Source organism: Balaenoptera musculus, chromosome 2 (assembly GCF_009873245.2).
Source record: "Balaenoptera musculus isolate JJ_BM4_2016_0621 chromosome 2, mBalMus1.pri.v3, whole genome shotgun sequence".
Lineage (NCBI taxonomy): Eukaryota > Metazoa > Chordata > Mammalia > Artiodactyla > Balaenopteridae > Balaenoptera > Balaenoptera musculus.
The window spans coordinates 162,247,987-162,271,465 of record NC_045786.1 but is presented as its reverse complement, the minus strand read 5'-3'; the positions used below and the strand labels follow the sequence as shown (position 1 = coordinate 162,271,465).

At 39.1% G+C, this 23,479-nt stretch overlaps 1 protein-coding gene across 2 annotated transcripts in view; it reads left to right on the top strand.

Annotated features, from left to right (window-relative positions):
- Positions 1-232: 232 nt before the first annotated feature.
- NRDE2 (NRDE-2, necessary for RNA interference, domain containing) overlaps positions 233-23,479 on the top strand; it is a 46,848-nt gene continuing 23,601 nt past the window's right edge. For both annotated transcript variants that reach the window (XR_005018580.1, XM_036841451.1), the window contains exons 1-4: positions 233-321; positions 13,801-13,909; positions 14,921-15,154; positions 18,237-18,386. Coding sequence is in view for 1 of the 2 variants with exons in the window: in XM_036841451.1 (XP_036697346.1) it covers positions 258-321; positions 13,801-13,909; positions 14,921-15,154; positions 18,237-18,386 (557 nt within the window). In the remaining variant the exon portion in view is untranslated. The remainder of the gene's footprint in view (positions 322-13,800; positions 13,910-14,920; positions 15,155-18,236; positions 18,387-23,479) is intronic.

Genomic DNA, 23,479 nt, shown 5'->3' with positions numbered 1-23,479 from the left:
CACCTCCAGTCTCAGCATTTTCCGGTTCTCACAGAAGCCTGACGGTACTAATTACTGGGAAGTGGTCCGTTCCGCCCCTCCCCCATCATGCCCCGCCCCCTCTCATTCCGCCCCGCCCCCGCGGTTGGGGTCCAGGCCAAAGGACGGACGGGAAAACTACACTTCCCAGAGTGCACAGCGACCGCAAGGGCCTTACTACCGGCCTCTGCTTCCCGGCGCCATTTTTGTGGAGTGAAAAGGCGGTGCGGCCTGTGATCATGGCGCTGTTCCCCGCCTTTGCGAGTGTTAGTGAGGCGCCCGAGAGTGGGAGCCCCAGGAAAGGTAAGCACACAAAAGGGATGAAGAAGGTACTTGGCAGGCTTAGGGCGGAGTTTCTTGGGCCCAGGTCTCGCCCTTGCCTTGGATTTGTTTATTCATTTGTATCCCAGAGTTCTCCGCGGTGCTGCAAAGCCTTGTGGGAGGAGCAGCGGCACTCGTCCGGGTTTCTGGGCTCGAGTTGTAGAGTCCAGAAGGAGAAAGAAAGACCAGGAGAGGCCTCGGAGCTGGGACTTACATGTAATCATATTGTTGAGCCCCGTTTTCTACCCCCAGCCTCAGTTACTTCACCTGTAAAATGGAAACAGTGGTACTCCACATCTCGGGGAGACTCCTGATGCAAATGCTGGGTGTTCTTATTACAGCTTTTTTTCCTTCTCTGTTCTCATTCTGAATTGTTTATTGGGCTCATACCTTTTGGCCGACCAAGAGCTAGAGAATTAGGCTCCAAAGGCTAATCAAACACAGTTTCTCTCCAGATGGGCACAGCTTCTGGGAATAAGAACTAACATTTATTTATTGAGGGTCGACTGTAGGTCCGGTAATGGCATTACATATTTTATTTAAGCCTTAAGCGTTCCCAGATCTGCATTGTTAAAAACACAATGCACATAGTGAATTGTAATTTGAAGTGATTAATCCTAAATCATGCCCATATGTGGCAGAGTCCAGCTGTGTCTGACACCTTTATCGTATCCTGTCGTAATTCCTACATTTCTTTTTTTGGTATACTTCTCAAAATTGTGAGTAATTTCTTATATAATTAGTGTAATTTTGGTCATCCTTTACTAGACCGTAACATTCATGTAGTCAGAAACAGTGTTTGTCTATTCATTGCAGCATCGTTAACCCCTAGCACAGGCCCAAAGAATAGTAGGTGTTCGATAAATATTAGCTGAATGTACAGACCAATAGTAGGTACTTAACAAAAAAGTAACAGTACATACAAGGTGGGATGTTACAGATGACACAGGTGAACCAGACGAATAATGACTTACGTGGGGAAGTTCAAAGAAAGCATTATATAGGAGCTAACTTTGGAGATGGGTCTTCAAGAGGGTAGGATCTGGACAAAGAGATAGTGGAAGGGCATTCCAGGGCCTTCAAAGGCACGCAGGAAGGAAAACATGAGACCTCTGCAAAAAACTGCAAATAGTTCAATTTGTCTGGAAATGTAGAGATGTAAGGAGGCACCTTGGGAAATATGGTTGGAACTGGTGATGAGGGATGGTACTGACTTGAATAACAGGCCAAGGGTTAATCCTTCTATTTTGGGAGGGTGAAGTGGCAGGTTTACAGGGGAGTGTTGCTCTTGTCATTTATCTTAACCAGTATTTATTGGACATCTTCTGGGTACTCAGCATCAGGGTAATGATTGTAAAAGAGCTTTTTATTCTTTTTAAATTTATTTATTTTCGTTTTGTTTTTTTACTTTTTATTTTATATTGCAGTGTAGTTGATTTAAAATGTGTTAATTCCAGGTGTACAAGATGATTTAGTTATACATATACATATATCTATTCTTTTTCAGATTCTTTTCCCATATAGGTTATTACAGAGTATTGAGTAGAGTTCCCTGTGCTATACAGTAGGTCCTTGTTGATTTCTATTTTATATATAGTAATGTATATATGTTAATCCCAACCTCCTAATTTATTCCTCACCCCCCACCTTTCCCCTTTGGTAACCATAAGTTTGTTTTCTAAGTCTGTGAGTCTGTTTCTGGTTTGTAAATAAGTTCATTTGTATCATTTTTTAGATTCCACATATAAGTGATAGCATATGGTGTTTGTCTTTCTCTTTCTCTGACTTCACTTACTATGATAATCTCTAGGTTTATCCATGTTGTTGCAAATGGCATTATTTCACTCTTTTTTATGGCTGAGTAGTATTCCATTGTATATATGCACCACATCTTCTTTATCCATTCATCTATTGATGGACATTAAGGTTGCTTCCATGTCTTGGTTATTGTAAATAGCGCTGCAGTGAACACTGGGGTGCATGTATCTTTTTGAAATATGGTTTTTTCAGGGTATATGTCCAGTAGTGGAATTGCTGGGTCATATGGTAGTTCTATTTTTAGTTTTTTAAGGAACCTCCATACTGTTCTCCATAGTGGCTGTATCAATTTACATTCCCACCAGCAGTGTAGGAGGGTTCCCTTTTCTCCACACCCTCTCCAGCACTTATTGTTTATAGACTTTTTGATGATGACCATTCTGACCGGTGTGAGTTGATACCTCATTGTAGTTTTGATTTGCATTTCTCTAATAATTAGCAATGTTGAGCATCTTTCCATGTGCCTATCGGCCATCTGTATGTCTTCTTTGGAGAAATGTCTATTTAGATTTTGTGCCCATTTTTTCTTTTTTTTTGATTGGGTTGTTTACTTTTTTGATATTGAGCTGTATCAATATGAGCTGTATGTATGAGCTGTTTGTATATTTTGGAGATGAATCCCTTGTCAGTCACATTGTTTGCAAATGTTTTCTCCCCTTCTGTGGGTTGTCTTTTCATTTTGTTTATGGTTCCCTTTGCTGTGCAAAAGCTTTTAAGTTTAATGAGGTCCCATTTGTTTATTTTTGTTTTTATTTTCGTTATTCTAAGAGGTGGATCCAAAAAGATACTGCTGCAGTGTACATCAGAGAGTGTTCTGCCTATGTTTTCCTCTAAGAGTTTTACAGCATCTGGTCTTACATTTTAGGTCTTTAATCCAGTTTGGGTTTATTTTTGTGTATGGTGTTAGAGAATGTTAAGAGCTTTTTATAAAGTATTGTATTTAAAAAAATTTAAACACAACATTATTAAGCATAATGAAATTAACTGTAATTCTTTAATATCATCTAATTGTCAGTTAATGTTCAAATTGCCAGAGTTGTTTCAAAAATGGCCTTTTACAGTTGGTTTCTTCAAGTCAATATCCAAAGAAATCCAACAGTGCATTTTGGATATGTCTCTTAGGTCTTTTTAAAAAATATAAAACAGTTTCTCCCTCCCTTCTATTTTCCCTTGTGATTTGTTGAGGAAACTGCGACATTTGTCCTATAGACATTTCCCACCAAATCCTTATGGTGTCATTTAACATGCTTCTCTACCCTAGAATTTCCTGTAAACTGATAGTTAGATGTAGAGAGTTAATTAGATTCAGGTACAGTGTTTTTAGTTGAAAATACCTCATTGGGTATGCTCTACACTTGCTGTTGAGCCAAATCAGGAGGATGAGCGGTCCAGTTTTCTCTCTTTTAGTAGTGAGATTGATCGGTGGATTCCTGGATGGCCTGATTCATCCATCATGAAGCTGCCCATCAGGCTTTCACCTAATGATTTTTGCAGCCATTTATGATTATTGCTTAGATCCACCGTTTCATTGGGGTTACAAAATGGTTATTTTCCGTTTTTAGCATTCCTCCTATATTTATTAGTATCAGTTATCCTATAAAGAACTTTTTCTCAACACTGTTGGGATACCCCGAAATACAGTTCAGGCAGGAAAGACAGGATGAATACTTGATTTGTTCCTTTTGTCAGTTTACAGAATAACAAGTTTGGGTCTTGGCAACTTTTAGAGGTGACAAGTGAGGTGTTTCTCCCTACCCCCTTTAATTATGAACTCATGAATTTTAAACATACTTATATTTCAGTCCATTGCAAATACTATTTTCTAATGCTCAAATTGTCCCATTTTTGGCTAATGGGGCCTTGATCAAGTTGGGCCTGTGTCTTTTTGGCATAAACCGGTTGTCTTTAATCACTTCCTTGCTTTCTGCCCTAAAAGCTGCCCAGAGCTCATCGCTTACATGTTTTATTATGGCCTGGAATTGACCATTTCTCAAAGGAACCCTGGTTTCTCTTAGTGGAAAATGGTATGGGTATGTTAAAACCACAAATTGGATGTTGGGAGTACTCATGGCACTGGGTTGTCATTACTTCTAAACATTTTCAGTGGCCAGAACCAGAAAGAGAAAAATACATCATGACTTCATACTGATATTTCTAATCCAAGTTTAAGATTATGAGATTTTTAATTGATTTCTTTGACTTACTATTTATATTTATTTCCTCTTATGCTGAAAATATTAGTTCTTAGTGTCATTAGTCCAACTATGTATAGATCCAAAATAACAATAGTAATATGACAATAATAAATAGTTCACTATTTCTTTATGGTTCTATTTGTCCTTAGGCTATATCCCACAACCCACGTGCTGTCAAATTACTGTGTTTTAAATTCACTTGAAATAATTCTCTGTGTGGTTTCATTACCAATTTGATATACAGTTAGGTATATTTGTTTTTAATTTTGGGGGATTGTGTTTTTCTTCTTTTTGATTTGGTCCTGTTTTATAATGTTGTGAAACATTTACATGGTTCTAAAGTTGAAAATACATATAACCCAGTTATTTTCAGAGAAAAAACTTCCATCTCAATTCTCCAACTTTCCCCTACAGTTTAGAATTTTTAGTAGTCAATGATATCCTTCCGTTTTTTTCCTCCTTAATATGAGCAACTACATTTCCGTTCTGTTTCTCTTTTTTATTTTAATTTTTTGTTTTTCTATTAAAGTATAGTTAATTTACAATGTTTCAGATATGCAGCAAATTGATTTAGTTATACATACATATATATATATATATATATATATACTTTTTCAGATTCTTTTCCATTATAGGTTATTACAAGATATTGAATATAGTTCCCTGTGCTATACAATAGGTCCTCATCGTTTCTCTATTTTATATATAGTAGTGTGTATCTGTTAATTCCAAGTCCCAAATTTATCTCTCCTCCCCCCTCCACTTCTGTTTCTTAAATGCATATTATTCTGCATTTTACCTAAAATCCCAGACATCACTCTACAGTGGAGTATAGAAGTCTTCCTCACTTCTTTTGACTGGTACACAGAGCTCCATAGTGTGGATGTCACATACTTTATTCTGTCAGTCCCTATTAAGGACATTTTGACTGTTTCTGGTATTTTGCTGTTAAAAATAGAAGCACTGTACTTTTGGCCTTACACTATAAAATGTTATAAAAATGTAAGATGGTGTTAGTACTGGTGTGTGCAGAGTTTCAATCAAAAACAAAAACAGAAACAAAAAACTCCTAGACAGGAAAGATGAGCAATACCAAAGCAAGTGAGAGAGGGTCTGTTCTCCACTCTCTCGGTACTGTTAAGAGTTAGGCCAGGATTTAAGCAGGCATCACACTCAGTAAGTGTTTTGGGGAGGCTAAATTCAGTAGCCTTCATTCTCTCAACAAACAGGTATCCAGCGCCTCCCTTGTGTTAGGAGCAGCAGAAAGACCCCAGTGTGTGATCCCTCCAATTCTTGAGCTTTTCTTTCTACACCATCAGATTTATTAGGCTTGTCTACTCTAAAACATTGTTGCTTGGGGGTTGAATATTTAGACAGAGCTGGGATGGAAGATATGAGGCATATGAGTCAGGTGTATTATTTATATTTGGGGAAGAAACCACACACATTGCCTTTTTACCTGAAACCTGCTCTTCTTTCTGTGTCCACATGTCAGAAAATGGCACCACCATTCTCCCAGGCCAAAACTTAGACACATACCTCAACTTGCTGTTTCCCCCATTCAGTTCTTCATCCAGTCCTTCCAAATAACTCTTAAATTTGTTAGTTTCCCTCTATTCTCACTGCCACTGCATAATTGTCACCACGGTCATCCCCTGGATTATTACAACGGCCTCCTAAATAGTCACTCCCTGAACCACTCTCCACACCGTAGCCAGAATTTTAAAACTACTTATTTAAAAACACTATGTGTCTCTGATATAAACCATACCAGTGTTTTCTTAGGTCAGTCTCCCAAAACAATAGAAATAAAAACAAAACTAAACAAATGGGACCTAATCAAACTTACAAGCTTTTGCACAGCAAAGGAAACCATAAACAAAACGAAAAGACAACCCACAGAATGGGAGAAAATATTTGCAAATGATGCGACCAACAAGGGCTTAATTTCCAAAATACACCAACAGATCATACAACTCAACAACAAAAAACCAAACAACCTAATTGAAAACTGGGCAGAAGACCTAAATAGACATTTCTCCAAAGAAGACATACAGATGGCCGATAGGCACATGGAAAGATGCTCAACACTGCTAATTATTAGAGAAATGCAAGTCAAAAGTACAATGAGGTACCACCTCACACCGGTCAGAATGGCCATCATTAAAAAGTGTACAAATAACAAATGCTGGAGAGGGTGTGGAGAAAAGGGAACCCTCTTATACTGTTGGTGGGAATGAAAGTTGGTGTAGCCACTGTGGAAGACAGTATGGAGGTTCCTCAGAAAACTAAAAATAGAACTACCATATGATCCTGCAGTCCTACTCCTGGGCATATATCTGGACAAAACTATAATTCAGAAAGATACATGCACCCCTGTGTTCATCACAGCACTATTCACAGTAGCCAAGACATGGAAACAACCTAAATGTCCATCAACAGATGAATAGATAAAGAAGATGTGGCACATACATACAATGGAATATTACTCAGCCATAAAAAAGAATGAAATAATGCCATTTGCAACAACGTGGATGTACCGAGAGATTATTGTACTAAATGAAGTAAGTCAGAAAGAGAAAGACAAATACCACATGCTATCACTTATATGTGGAATCTAAAATATGGCACAAATGAACCGACCTACAAAACAGAAAGACTTACAGTCATAGAGAACAAACTTGTGGTTGCCAGGGGAGGGGGTGGAGTGGGGGGAGGGATGGATTGGGAGTTTGGGGTTAGTAGATACAAACTATTGTATATAAAATGGATAAACAACAAGGTCCTACTGTATAGCCCAGGGAACTAAATTCAATATCCTGGGAAAAACCATAATGGAAAAGAATATAAAAAAGAATGTATGTGTATAACTGAGTCACTTTGCTGTACAGCAGAGATGGGCACAACATTGTAAATCAACTATACTTCAATAAAAAAATTTAAAAAACCACTATGTGCCATTCACTGGTCTAAATGCTTTACAAATACATATTAAGTCACTGAATCCTCATAACAACCCTATGAAGTCGGTATTATTGTCAGCATTTTTAGGGAGGAGGAAACAGGCACAGAACCAGGATTTGGGCTCAAGCAATCTAGCTTCAAAACGTGTGTGCTTAAACACTATTCTTTGCTGCTGATCTTTTGAACCCTAGGCCTGATTTTGTCACCCTTGCTCAAAACTCAAGCATTTTCCCATTGCTCTTAGGGTAAACACAAACTCTAATATGGTTGTTTTTAAGGCCCCTGAACCTCTCCGGCTTCATTTTGCTCCTCCTCCCCCTCACTCCCAGTGGTCCAGCCATAGCAGCTTTCTCCTGTTTCCCAGAGAGTCATGCTTTCTCACGTTCAGGCCTTTGTATAAGCCATTTCCCCTGCCTAGATGCTTCCTAGGAGCATATTTGCCTACTTTTTTTTCTCATCCTTTAGGTCTTATTGAGCTGTTCTCCCAGGCAGCTTTCTCTGATCCATACCTAGTTTGGACTAGGGAACCCAACTGTGTGCTCTCATTATACCCTGTAACTCTTCTTTATCTTGGCGTTTGTCTAATTGCATGTAAATGACTGCCAGTGTGTCCGCTCCCTGAGGGCTGTCCTGGGTTTGTCCATGCCTGGCTCTCAGTGAAGAAGTGCTGGATGAAAGGAGAAGACTTGGAGAGATTAGGTTTTTTGTTCCGAGTTGCACAACGAATAAACTTTAAAGCCAGTGTTTGAACGCAAGTCCTTCTGACACCGGAAAATGTATTATAAACCACACTGTGATATTGGAATGTTGGGGTTTGGTTGTTTAAACATTACCTTTGGGATCCCTGGGTCTCTTCAAATTGTAGGTTAACTCTGTGGAAAGGCTGACTCTGCTTAGATTCTCTGTAGTCGGCGTCTTAAATGCAGTTCTTAGTCATGTTTGCCAGTGCTGTTTGTACGAATGCTTGTGCTCTCAGATTCTTTGTCAGGAATCAAGTGTTTCCATCAAAACAAAGAGCTTGGCTCATTCTTTTTAAAGGAATAACCCCCTTCCCTAATATAGACGCTGTAGAGCCCTAGAAATGTCTTTTGAATTATCCCTGAAGGGGTGGCGCTTGCCTCTGAGTTCACGTAAACTCATAATCAGTGCTATTTTGTTATGCAGGTTTCCCCCACTATCTGAAGGTAGAGCAGTGTTCCGATGAAACCTTTCCTAGGCTGAAATGGCGTACAGTGAAGAAACAGTTACTTCAGGCCACGTCTTGCTAACGGATGCACAGAGTAAATGAGGATAAAGCACAGATACTCACAGACATAGTTCAAAGCTGTGGCGGCTCGATGCTGCGCTCCTTCCTGGGGAGGGAGCTTGGTGAGGCCACTGTTGCTGCTTGGGGTGCTCGCTGCCTCTCTGAAGGCTCGCTGCAAAACGAACGCTGAAGGCTGCTTTTGCTTTTCGCTTTTTTTTTTTTTTTTTTTTTTGGTAAAAGCGAAAATCCTCTTTGGACTTTGGCTAGTGAAAATAGGTACTAGTTGAAGGTCTTTCATAAAACGAAAGTGCCATAAAGTGAACTTTGGAAAAGCGGGGGAAAGCCTAATACAATGGGGAATGGGTGTAGAACAAGGATATTTTATCCACTTGTGGTTCAAAATTTGTTTTTATTTTTTTTACTTTTTAATTTAAAAAAATTTATTATTAATTAATTTATTTTTGGCTGTGTTGGGTCTTCGTTGCTGCGTGCGGGGCTTTCTCTAGTTGCGGTGAGCGGGGGCTGCTCTTCGTTGCGGTGCACGGGCTTCTCAGTGCGGTGGCTTCTCCTGTTGCGGAGCACAGGCTATAGGGGCGCGGGCTTCAGTAGTTGTGGCACGCGGGCTCAGTAGTTGTGGCTCGTGAGCTCTAGAGCGCAGGCTCAGTAGCTGTGGCGCACAGACTTTGTTGCTCCGCGGCATGTGGGATCTTCCCGGACCAGGGATCGAATCCGTGTTCCCTGCATTGGCAGGCGGATTCTTGACCACTCTGCCACCAGGGAAGTCCCCAAAATTTGTTTTTAAAATTTAAATCTATTCATGACAATTCCTTCTTCCCTCCATCTGTAGTGGAATTGAATTAAAGCATTTTCACTAGTGATGGAGAAATAGAATTATATAATAAACTTATATAATCGCAAAAAGCATTTCAGCTTGAAGTATTCAGTGATAATTCATTATATTTTTTTCTGTAAAATTGCACACGATGTGGTTTTTGTAGATACCTGCCTGTTTTTGTTAGGCAGTAGTTCTAAAGTGGTTTTTCTGCCTGATACTTCCACTCTTCTTCCTTTCTTAGATGTGTGTATGTGTATAGCAGGGTGCTAATTTCCAGGTAAGTTTCAACCTGTGATTTACTTACTAACCTGCCGGGACAAAAGGTTTGTCAGCTAGTCATCTTCTCTATCTTAAACCCTAGGCATGTGGTATCCTGCTAGTCTTCTCTGTAACGTGTTACATCCTGCTTGGTATGAGCACAGTTATCTAAATACATAATTGGTATTTGTAAATTATTTGAGGATGTAAGTAAATATAGAAAAGGACTTTGCAATCTGATTAATAAAGCATCTTTTGATCTCAGATGACTTTCTAGGATTCTGTGTAATTAAAATTTAAGAATGCAAATGTATCACATGAACAGTTAATGTTATGGTTAAATATAAGCACCACGTGAGCAGGGACTTGTTCACCACTGTGCCTCCAAAGCCTGGAACTGTGCCTGGACACATAGTAGATATTACATTCTTTAATGATTAAATCTGAATTTACAATGAAGACTGGAAGAATTATTAAGTAGTACTTTATGCCTAGATAATGGCATGCTTTTAACAATCAAATTTTTTCAGTTCTGTAAATTAGTTGCTGGGGGTACAGGGATGCAGAGATATGATTCAGATCTTCATTCACTTTACTTATTCAACAAATATTTATTGACTCCAGTTACTTTGTACCAAGGCACTGTGCTAGGAGTTGGGAATACAGGAGTGAATAGTCATGGCTCCTGCCCTCATGTTTCTTTTGGTTTGGAAAGAAGGGAGTGGGAGGAGTGGAGGCAAGCTGGAAACTTGGATGCACAAGTTGTAAACCAGTTGGTATATTTGTTTGGCTGGAAGAATATTTTTGTCGTTTTCTTTTTTTCTGTTGTCACTCTCAATAGTGTCATAGTAATCATTACTCATCTGGTCCCTGTAAGGATTTGAGTTGTTGGCCTTTGGCTTAGACTATGATGGGAAAACTTGGCATGCAGATAATGAGATTGCAATGTGAAAATTGCTGTTGTAGCCCCCTGTACCGATTGCAGGGAGACTTAGGAAAAGCAACTCCTTAGTTGAGGAGGTGAAGAGTTAGCACCATGGCATGGTTAGAGGGGGCTGGATGGAGGATCCCAGATCCAGATGTGTGTGTGACTTAACTTCTTTGAGCCTCCGACTATTGATCTGTAACTGAGGGAAGGGTATCCAGGCTGTGCTCCAGTGAGCCTTTGTGGACCTGCTCCCTCCCTGTGAGCCCCCAACAAGGGCATCCTGCTTTTTCTATTCTGCATTTTGAACTTCTCTGAAAGATTGTGCTTGAACAGTGAGTTCCTTGGCTAAGAAAGTTTGAAAATCTCTGGACTAGGTGACCTCCCAAATTTTTCTAGGCCTAACACCCAATGATTATTACTTTAATATTCCACACATGGTCACTGTTAATATGATAGCTTCCCTCCTCCCGCCCCCCAAAAAGCAGCAGCAACTTCTTATCAGGTAAAAATACCTTTTGTTCCTATAAAAGGTCATTTGATTGAGATGAAGGTCACTCAGAGGGTCAGTGATGATTTGAGTTCAAAACCCAAGAGTTTTAGTTCTTTATAAACTACTTTTTTTCCTCCCCACAGTGGTCCCGTATGGCAAAGCCTTAAATGCATCCTTTAAAAGCTTTTTTTTTGTACCTTCTGAAGGACTTTGGAGAGCTACACACTTTGTTGTTTTAATGTATCTATTTCTTTACACTTCCTCCAAGCTGTCCTCACTATCCAGATATTTATGTAAAAATATAATGCACTTCTTTGAGAGCATCTCTCCTTGCATATTGTTTGTTCCATTTTTTCCCACTTTTCCTCTGCTCATGATAGAATCCAATTATTGTGAAAATAATTGTGATCTCAGTGAGCAACAGGAACTATTTTCGCATACCTCTTGCCAGGAATTAGGCCCAAGGGAAGGGAACCCCACAGAAGGAAAAAGGAGACAGTAGAAGAAAGACTGCATGAACAATTCTTTAAACTCTTATTAAGTATGACCTTAAAAATTACTTGATCCTTTGAGCCTTAGTTTCCTCTTCTGTACAATGAAGATTGTAGTACCTCCTATAGAGGGTTGTTGTGAGGATTAAAAGATGTAAATTAAGTGCTTAACCTGTTGTTTGGCCTACAGTAAAGCCCTTCATAAGCTAGATTCCCTCTCTTCTTTCCCTTTTTCCTGTGCTTTTCAATGTACCTTTTCTCTTTAGGAACTTTCCTTCCTTCCTCCATCCCCTCTTTTCCACAAATATTTATTAAACTCCTACTGATGTATGCCAGGCATTGCTCTCAGTGCTAGGGATACAGCAGTGAATAAAATAAGGTACTGTATCATGGAGCATACATTCTGAAATCCCCTCTTCACTAAGATGCAATTACCATCAGGGACTAGAATACAGAATATATAAAGAACTCTTACAACTCAATAATAAAAAGACAACCCAGTTAAAAAATGGGGAAAGATTTGAATAACTGTTTCTGTTGAAATATGAAGGGCCAACAAGCAAACACATGAAAAGATTCTCAACATCGTTAGTCACCTGGGAAATGGAAATCAAAACCACAGTGAGAAAACAGCATACCCAGTAGGATGACTGTAATCTGAAAGACAGAGAGTAACAAGCTGGCAGCGATGTGGAGAAATTGGAATCCTCATACCTTGTTAATGGGAGTATAAAATGGTGCAGCCAGTTAGGAAAACAATCTGACAGTTCCTCAAAATGCTGAACATGAGTTACCATATGACCCAGCAATTCTGCTCCTAGATATCTGCCCAAGATAACTGAAAACATATGTCCATATAAAAACTTGTACCTGAATGTTCATAGCAACATTATTTATAATAGCCAAAAAGTGGAAGCAACCCAAGTGTCCCTCAACTGTTAAAGGATAAAATGTGGTATAGACATAAAATGGAATTATTATTCAGCAATAGAAACGAATGGAATACTGATACATGATACAGCATGGATGAACCTTGAAAACATTATGCCAAGCGAAAGAAGCCAGTTACAAAAGACCGTATATTGTATGATCTTGTTTATATTAAATGTCCAAAGTAGACAGATCTATGGAGAGAGAAAGTAGATTCGTGGTTGCCTAGGGCTGGTTGTGGGAGTCGGAGGGCAGGAGGTGGGTGATGGGGAGTTGCTGCTAATAGGTGTGGGGTTTCTTTTGGGGATGATGAAAATGTTCTAAAGTTATCTTACAGTGACAGTTGCACAATTCTAAATATACTAAAAACCATTGACTTGTCCACTTTAAATGGGTAAACCTTGTATATAATCTATATCCCAGTACAACTGTTAATGTAATTAACCCTTCTCTCTTCTAACTTCAACCATTTTGTGGGTCCTTTCTCCTGAGCATGTGATTATGCTGTGGCCTCCCATCCTAAAACAAAACAGGACAAAATACACACCCCTCCGTGGGCCCCCTTGCTGCCACCATTCTTTTCCTTTCCTTCACAGCCAAGACTCCTAAAAGTTAGAAAATAAGTAATTTAGAAATAGTTCATTATAGAAGAGTTAGAAATTAATGGATAAGCAGAAAGAAGAAAAATTTTGGACATTTAACCTCACCGCCCAGAGATAATCATTATTAACATCTTATATAATTTTAGCATTAATTTAAAAAGTTGACACCTTCTGTTTTTATTTTCACAGAGTACTGTTATAAGGAAAAGCTTATGTTAAGTTACTATACTAAGATAGAACATTGGACTATTTTTTTAAAGAAAAATATCTGAATCTTCTGGAATAATGTTAAGCCTGGTGGGTTTCTATGCATGATTTGATTTTTTTTAACTTCTTGGAATTGTCTAAATCAAATTTGGGGTCATTAAAACCTAATGCTTTGGAAGAGTTCATGCTCATTAGAGTGTGGATGGAATACATAAAGCCTTGTTGTATTTTAGGCCATGCTTATTACATGGCTTTTGCTTAAGCTACAGCCTGGTATCACAAGAGGATTTCAGTTTTAAATATTTTAGAGTGTGTTAAAGCCCCATGCCCTATGAAATAACAATTTCATGGATTCCCTTCAGCTTCTGTGGACTGTTCAAAATGTCTGGCTGACGTTGGCTGTGAATTAAGATGTCAGCTGGTAAGATGGATTTCCTGCTTTAGAAATCCTATTGAGCTAATTTCATTGATCTTTTCTCCTTTTTGCCCATGTGCAGAATTAGACTGGCTGAGCAACCCAAGCTTTTGTGTTGGAACCGTAACATCTCTGAGCCAACAAACTGAAGAGGCCACAGCCTTTGTTTCTGAAGAGTCGCTACTGACCAGGTAGTTTTTTTGATATTTTTGGTAGGTGGATTTTTAGTCTTTGTCAGCTTAGTTTGAATGATGCTCCTTAGAAAACACTGTGATAAGAGTTAAGTAAAACTTTTCCTTTTACCTGATGTAATGAGGTGATCTTTGACTATTTTCCCTTATCACTCTTACAGATTATCCTTTTTTTTCCCTTTCCATTGGAGTGGCAAGTACATGACACAGTTACTGCCAGTAATTAGGCCACAAGGGAAATGGCATCATTGTGATTCTTAAGTAACTTTATTAACCTCATTAGTAACTTTTAGAATATTGTAATTCAGGTATTTCTTTAGTTGCATAAAGGTAGAAGTTGCATGCAAAAATAGAAGGAGCTTTTGTAATAACATAGGATAAAACCTCATGAAAACTTTGGGGAAAGCAAAATGGCAAACATCTGTACCCAGCTTTGAAAGAATTTTGTTATAGATCACTGGACTGAGAAATGAGCTCTCTCACAAATATAGACCAAATGGTCTCATTAATATGATGTACTCTAAAAGTGTAGGAAGCTTTCAGAAATTGAGAATAGTTGATGCATGAGAGGGAGTAATAAGGAAGATCTCGTTATAACTTTAAAAAACAAGGACCAGAGTTAAACCTTTTTTTTTTTTTTGGCATTAAGGATATGCTGGCATAATATGTAAGACTGAAAATAAACCTTTTATAGCATTAAAAAATACTGTATTTGATAAAATAACTGGTAGATTAATTTAAAAATATATAGCTATGAAAATATAGGTTTACAAGCTTAGAAATCTTAGAAAGATTAGAATTTCTTCAGCTGATGTTATTTTAGGTCCAACTCTTAAATCTTTAAGGTGAGTTGCAATCCAGGAAGGTACTGTATAATGTATGGGCATATAGTAAGTCTGTGTGGGCATTTATAGAATTTCCTTTTGCATATTTGTTTATTTGCATATTTACTTACATATTATTTCCCTAATTCTCTTTTGAAATAATTCTAATGTTGATTTTCCCAAACAGGAGTCCTCTGAATTCAGAGCCTTTAGATGAAAGTGACACTAACAGAAAGCCCAAACAAACAAGCAGAAAAAAGAAGAAAGAGAAAAAGAAGAAAAGGAAGCATCAGCACCACAAGAAAACCAAGAGAAAACGTGGGCAGTCAAGTAGCAGTGGATCTGAGTCATATACTGATTCTGAAAAGGACAGATCTTCCAGAAGCATCAGAGACAGTAAAAAGGAATCAGAGAAACCAAAGTAGGTTTTCTATTCTCAAATACCTATGATTTTTCAAATCTTGAATTTTTCTCCCTTGATCATTGCCACAAGTTAGACATCTGAATGACTATTTAGCCACTCAATCAAAATGGAGTCGATAAATACCTCAGTAAAGTGGGAGAAAAACAAAAAGAGCTCTATCATTAGGTCAACATAAGAAAAGAAAACTTTCATTAAAAAAAAAAATAGGGCCATGATTTTATTTGAGAACTATTATTTAGACACAGTAATGATTGTGTCAAAATCTGATTCAGACAGGAAGTCTACAGGATTTCTGAAAGATGGCAGATGTGCCTTACAGTGGGCATGTGAACCAGTTCACTACTTAGCTTTACACGCTTCTGTAAAGAGTAAGAAAAATGTCTTCTTTCTCTTTCTTGATGTCTTCCTTTCAGTCACTCACATCAGAACCCCTGTGTGCATAACACACACACACACACAGGTTAAGGTTAATATAGCACTCAAAAATAATCATTGCTTTTGTCCTTATTTCACATTTGTTTAGAACCACTGCGTTAAAGGTATAGAATGGCTCATGACCACAGTATTTCCTTTCCTTGGGGGCCTTTTTTCTCCCCGTGTTTCGCTCTGCTGTCTACGCTGAGCATAGTGTCCCAGGTGTTCTACAGGTTGACCCCAGAGCAGGTGCTTTTCCTCTCTGGTTAATCTAACTTCCTCTTACATAGGGAGGTACTTTTCCCATGCGTGAGACAGGTGGTTATGTGGTAAAACTACTTGAATTATTATTCCTCATTTAACTTTTTTCTTTTCTTTGTTCATGTGGTCTAGAAGAGAGAAAATTTAAGTCCTGTCCAAGGCATACTTGAAAAAATTTAGTGCTGTTAAGACTTCTGCGACTCTTCAGGGATTATTTGCTCTTGTGGTGTGCTTAGAAGTCCCGTTGATGTCAGTGAGAGCTCTGGTCGGAGTGAGTCTGGAATCCGGCCCGTAGTCTCCAGAGAGGCAGACACCGTAGTCTTCCGGGACCCTTCTGTCAGCAGATCAGTGTTGGAGAATGCCGCAGTCCTCAGTGGCTCAGAGGACCCAGATTTATTTAGCCTTCTCTGTGTCTCAGGTGCTATCCCTGTAACCCTAGAGGAGGAAGGAATAAAGGAGTCTAGCAACAAGGTTTCGAACTTGGCTGGATTTCTGTGGGCGGGAACCACCCCACCTTGCTTGCCTTTGAGTCCCCCCAGCGGTTGGCACTGGGCCTGATGTGGAGTAAATGCTCAAGTACGTTTTTGTTACATGAATGAATGGATGAATGTACCATTGATATTGTTGCTTTTTTAGTACATCTTCAAAGCAAAATACATGAATTGCTGTGTGTTCTGAAGACTCATCTTTAACTATCTTTTTTATGGCTGAGGAAAATGAGTTTTAAAGGATTTCCTGGAATTGTACAGGAATGACCATAAGAACTTGAAAGATAGTTATTTTCGGCCTGTGCTTAACCACATCAGAGGTGATCGTTACAGCCTCTTGATAGTTTTATGATCCAAACAGCATTTTTAAGTCTGTTGATATTTTGTAGAATATCCCCATTAAGATCAGAGTGGATTGTTCTTGTCTTTGTCTTTTACTTTCTTACTACTCACTTCTGCAGTCTGTTCCTGGGACAGTGACCTGGAAGAATCGTTTGTTTCTGTACAGACAGGGAGTAAGATATTACTGAGTTGGGAGAGTGTTTCCGTGCTGTCAGGAAAGCAGCCTGGAGGGAGGGGTGGGTTGCATACCATATGGGACTCTATTTCAGGGTGATCGAGGGACAGCTTCCCCAGAGGTCACAGCTTATAATTGACCTTTGTCTCCTAGGATGAGCTCTTCTTCACCTTCAGGGGGAGGCGCATCCTTCCTCGTACACAGCCTAGACCACAACCTGCTTCCTGACCGCAGTACCCAGTAGGGGAGGAATGAGGGCTTGTTGCTCCCCAGGGGTGGTCTGCAGCCTGGCCCTTCCCGCCCCCTCTCCACACTGGCTTTCCATTTCTTTCTGGAATGCATCAGTCTCTTTCTCTCCCTTTGCTGCCCCTTTCAGCTTTTGTCATCAGAAAACCCTCCACAGTTGTTCTGGAGGGGAATGTGTTAAAAATCACCACGTATTTTAACCCGAGATGCATCATTCAACAAATACTTATTGAGTAGCTACTTTGTGTCCCTGAAATACCATTCCCTTGTGTTGCCAGCCAAGAGTGATTTAGAAGCCTTTAGAATCTTTATTTCTATCTGGGCAGAGCCAAAAAGCAAAGATGGAACAACACTTAATGGCTGTTTTGACTACTTTGGCACCTTCTTGTGTCAGCAGCATTATGAACTGATTTTCTTTAGAGGAAGAAAGATGTTAGGTGCCAGAAAAAAACCTCCCTCTTCTTTGACTCCTAGGGAACTGGTTCCATTTGTATCTGGAAGTCTGCTAAGTCACAAATTGGTTCAAAGGGATAAATAAGGGTCTTGTCTTATAGTGGACTCTCTGCCCTTTAGATAGAGGTCCAGACGTACAGGCAAAACACCCTACACAGAGCCCAGACTATAAAAACGAGACTTAGACCATGCCTAAGTAACACGCAAGACTGAAGCATTCAGAACTGTGGCTTTGTTGCTGTTGTTGTTAAATTTTTAGTTGGAATAAATTATCTGAGCACTTTCAAGTAAGTTAGGCAAAGTTAGGGCAGCCTTATCTTTCTTTCTCTCTTTTTTTTTTTTTTAGAAAAAGCCTTGTTTACAAATATACTTGAAAATCAAGTTATAATCATTTAAATGAATTATTTTTTTAAAAAACACCTATATCCTTCACGTGTATTTCTGGGATAAGTTGACTTCATTTCTTGGTAAAGGGTCACTTAGTGTTGACAGTTTTTGCTCTGTATTTTAAAACTTTCTGCAGAGTAGGAGTGCTCTTCCCATTTTTTTTGGCATGTGCACATTTTATGTACTTAGGTGTGCTTGATGCTGTATGGAGTTTGAAATGTGTAACTTTCACATTTCTGAAACGTGAAATATGTAACTGGGAGATTTCTAAGTGCCTCTTCCCTTTTCTTGTTCACCTTCCTTTGTCCCACAGTCAAGAAAATAATGCCACTGCTGATATTGGACGTCACTTTGTTTGGCTTGAGGACATTCAGGCTCTGACGGGAGAAACCTTCAGAACAGATAAGAAGCCGGATCCTGCAAACTGGGAGTATAAGTCTCTTTACCGAGGAGATGTAGCAAGGTATCCATCGTGATAGCTCTCCCTGGTTTTCCCTGGTGGGAGGGAACTTCCTTCTCCTCTGTGCTCACTCAGCACTGTCTGTGTCTCTTTGCCTCCCCACCCCCCCATCGACTCTGTTGACTTTTATCCACTGTTAAGTTGTGTAGGCATAAACAATAGAAGGTGAGTAATCTCACATTCTAAAATAAAATTTTAAACCTTGAGATCAGGACCCAGGTCAGATTAATCTTATTTAGCCATGGTGCTTGGCATAGTGTGTGGCATAGTAGGTGTTCAATGAATATTTGTAGAATGAATGAACTGAAAAATACCTTGAAATAATTGTGACTATCCGTAAACCATTTGGTCTAATCTATATGCCGTTCTTAAAAGTTACAAAAGCCTTCTATTTATCCACCCCCTGCAACGCACACATGCCATTTTAAAAAATGACATTACATGGTAATGACTTTTTCAAACTGTTTCCAGCATATATACGTCACCAGATAATCGTAAAAATAGGTGATGGTATTTGCTTCAGTAATGAGTTTAAACTTTTCTCCTCTAATCTGTCAATCAAAAATATTTGAATCCTCAATAAACTCTTTAGACACTTAGTACTTTGTAAGAACAGTAATACACGGTCTCTATTCCCAAACAGCTTATAGGTGATGAAAACTGAAGGTAGAGAATCATGGAATATACAGCCAAGAGGAGGCCTTGAAGATCATTATCATTCTTCATGGGCTAATTACTTTTTAAAGTAAATTTTAGTTCCCATTACTTTGCTGCACCTCCACATTTTAGTCATGTTGTCATTCATTGTGACACTGTAACTCACCACATAAGCAACTCCAACTAAAATTTCCTCTATGATGAGTTTATATCAGTTATTTTTTGGTGCATATTTGTATCTCCATACTGTCTACTAAAACCTCATGGCAGGGAGTAAATGACTATCATATTTAAAGTGTATTTGTGTATTTTTAGAATGATTTTAATGCTCCCTAAATTCCTGTGTGGTTTTTCATGCCGCAGATGTGGGGATACACAGGAAATGCTGGCTTGGCATGAAGTATGTAGCATGATCCTGTGCGTGTTCTCTCACTGATGCTAGCCTGTCTGACCCTCACAGCTGCCCCATGAGGAGGGGGCACTCTGATTTTACCAACGAGGAAAGGAATCTCAGAGATGAAGTACCTTCTCAAGGTCATACAACCAGGAAGCAGGATAGTTGGGGTTTAAACCTGTATTTCTCTGACTTCAAATGTTCTTCCACTGTCCACAAAAAGAGGAGACAGTTTGGGTGGTAGGGCATTTTCTAGGTTGGGAAACAGAAGACTCTGGTTCTCATTCTGACTTTGCTGTTGACTAGTAATGTAATCCCAGGCAAGTCTCTTAACCTTTCTGAGCCTCCATTTCTTCAGTTGTAAATTGTGAATTGTAACGCCTGCTGTGCCTTACACTCAAATATCAAAAATATTTGCTATGAAATTAGAAATTGGTGTGCAAATAGAAAGAGTTATTATTTAGTAATAGATTGAAAAAAGGAAAAAATATGAACAGAGAGTGGCTCTTGAGCCTCTGCTAATGAATGGCCCAGAGCTCAGGAAGAGTAATTAAAGATAACTTTATTAATCTAAACTGCAAAGAGACTACTACAAAGGGCTTAGGGCATTGGTGTGATTTCCTAGTAAATTACTAAAACTTGAGTGAGGCAAGTCTTGCCCAGATTAATAGCTGTACAACTGTTAGTGTCCAGGTCTGAGAAGGTGTTGGTCCCATGGCACTCTGAGCTGCTCAGGGGACGATGGGAATACTGTGTCAGGTACTGAATTTTCACACTTTTTAAGAGGGATACTGACAAACCAAGAGCATTGAGAGGAAGGTGAGCAGACACTTGGCTAAGGCAGTCGTGTGAGGATGAGGTGAGGGCCTGTGGGTGTTTGGCCTCTGTCAGGGATATGGTCGTCGTTTTGTAGGCTTTGTTGGACTGTCTTCTGGAAGGTGGGTTGGCAATGTTCTGTGTAACTTGGGAAGCAAACCACGACCAGTGAGTGGAAGTTTGGCTCAGCATAAAAGCAATCTAAGAGTGTGAACATCCCAGCGATGATGTGGTGTGTTTTGTAGCATTGTGGTAAGCAAGGGTCAGGTTCTAAAGTTAGTGTATAACAGGTCAGAATTACCTTTGGAAAATTCCGTAGGACTAATATACTATCTGTCAGTGAAGTTCAGCTAGTTTTTTCTCCATTTTTGGAAGAGATTGTTTCTTTGGCTATATACCAGATGAAATAATTGGCTTAAGTTTAGGAGCCAAGTTGTATGAAATAATAATAATAATTTTAAATTTATCTAGTCCTTACTGTATGGCTAAAGACTTTACATATATAATTTAATTTTTTTTCTATTTATTTATTTTTGGTTGCATTGGGTCTTCGTTGCTGCGCGTGGGCTTTCTCTAGTTGCAGCGAGCGGGGGCTACTCTTCGTTGCGGTGCGCAGTCTTCTCATTGTGGTGGCTTCTCTTGTTGCAGAGCACGGGCTCTAGGCGTGTGGGCTTCAGCAGTTGCGGTGCGTGGGCTCAGTGGTTGTGGTTTGCGTGCTCTAGAGCACAGGCTCAGTAGTTGTGGCACACAGGCTTAGTTGCTCCGCAGCATGTGGGATCTAATTCCCTGACCAGGAATTGAACCCATGTCCCCTGCATTGGCAGGCAGATTCTTAACCACTGCGCCACCAGAGAAGTCCCAGGACTTTACATATGTAAACTTTTTTGATCATCCTAGCAATTCTCTGACATAAGGTACTGTTATTATCCCTGTTTTACAGACAGGGAAACTGAGGCACAGTTTGTTTGTTTGTTTTTTAAAACTTGATCATGGTCACCCAGTTAGTAAATGATGGAGCTGGAATTTGGACCTAGGCAGTCAGACACTGAGAAGGCATGTGTGAATTGAATTCGGCAAAGGAAAGGCAAATTCATATTGCCCAGCCCAGCTTACTCTGGGGCTCAGACCCACTGAGTGGATTCAGGGCAGAACTGGGTGTTTGATTTAAACATATTCTCTTCCCAAACCCTTTCCCTCTTTCTTTTCTTTTCATTTCTTTCACTCTTTCTTTCTTTCTCTCTCTCTCTTTTTTTTGGGGAGGTGACTTAGTGCCTATATCTGAATTTATTTAAATTAAATACATGTGATATCATTCACTGAACCTCCAAACAAAGTGGGGGTCCCTACTTCTGGAATTATTCAGGTGAAGACTAGCTGATTATTTGGTAAGGATTTTATAGTAAAAGTGCCTTTATTTGGGGAACTATTGCATTAATCCTAGGCCCTGTCCAATTATTAAGGTTCTGTGATAAGTGATAAATTATATAGAACCTAAATATCCAACAGTAGGGAAATGGTTAAATAAATTATGACACACTCTTCCAATGAACCAGTTTGGAGCCAATAAAAATTGTATTTTCTAAAACTAATGGTATGGGGAAATGCTTAAAAGTAGGGAGGAAAGCCTGAAGCTATATATCAGCTATTTTAAAAAAGGATGTGTGTGTGTGTGTATATATATGAATATATGCATATGCACATTATCTGAAAGCTGATACTTAATAATGTAGGCCAGTAGCATTTTTTTCTCCTTTATCATTTTCATCAAATTTGTTACAAAAGGAAGCTATTAAAATCAGTTTTACAAAATGCAGTTTTAAAGTCAGAAAACATTTTTTAAGAGATTGAATATCTAAAATATTGTTCCTTTTTAGTGAAAATAAAAGAAAATAGTAATTAAGGAAAACAAAACTAGTTTTTAACTTAAAATTTGTTTCTTAGGGGATGAAAGGCGTATATAGAGCTATTTTAGCCTATTTTATCTCATCACCCCTTTGCTAAAGTTGTTTGACTCATAAATGGAAAGGAGAGAGATTATCCAGAGGTAATCCAGGAGGAACTGGGAGAGAGGATAAAGAGAAAGGGTTTGAGAGAAAACTTGTGTGTGTGAGAGAAACTATTCCCCCAAAGTGGAATTCACCATGCTGGAGCAGTGAGGGAGGCACAGGCAAGCAGAGAGCTTCTCAGGTCTCTGTTGACAGTGAGGAAGGAAAGGAGGTGATGGAGCTGGACCAGGATGAGGTGGGAGAGAAGCTCTTTGGGCGTTGACAGAAGATGGCAGCACCTCTCTCTTGCTTTTTTCTCTCCACAGCATTTTATTGTGAAAAAATTAAGAAATACAGCCAAAGTCGAAAGAATTTTACAGTGAACACTCACATAACCATGCCCTACGTTCTACCATTAATGTTTCTGTGCTTGCCTTGTCACATACGTGTCCATTCGGCTATCTACCCACCCATCTTAATTTTTGGATGCGTTTCAAAGTAAATTGCAGAAATCAGTATGCTGCCCCCTAAATACTTCAATGTGCATATCATTAGCTAGAGTTCAAGATTTGCTTATTTTTTTCTTTTGATTTAAAATTTACTTATAGTGTAATAATCCACATCTTTATCTGCTGAGTTTTGACAAATGCGTATACCTGTGTAACCCAGACATCTATGAAAATAGAGGACATTACTATGACCCCAAGAAGTTTCCCCAGGCTCCTTTCCACTCAGTCCACACCCCACCTCCCTAGAGAAGATTACCATTCTAATTTTTTTCCACCATCAATTAGTATGGTCTATTCTAGAATTTCATATAAATGGAATCATATAGTATGTGCTCCATTGTGTCTGGCTCCTTGCACTCAGCATAATGTTTTTGAGTTTCATCCATGCTGTGGCATTTATCGGTAGTTTGTTCCTCTTTCCTGGTGGGAGTATTCCATCAATGGCCATACCACCATTTGTTTATCCATTCTTCTATTGATGGACACCTGGACTTTTTCCAGTATTTGGCTGTTATGAATAAAGCTGCTGAGAACATTTGTGCACAGCTCTTTGTGTAGACATGTGGTTTCCTTTTTCTTGGGTAAATACCTAGGAATAGAATTGCTAGGTCATAGGGTAAGGTTTGTGTTTAGTTCTTTTAAGAAACTGCCAGACCTTTTCCCAAAGTGATTGTACCAGTTTACATTCCCACCAACAGCATATGAGAGTTCCGGTTACTCCACGGATCATTTGCC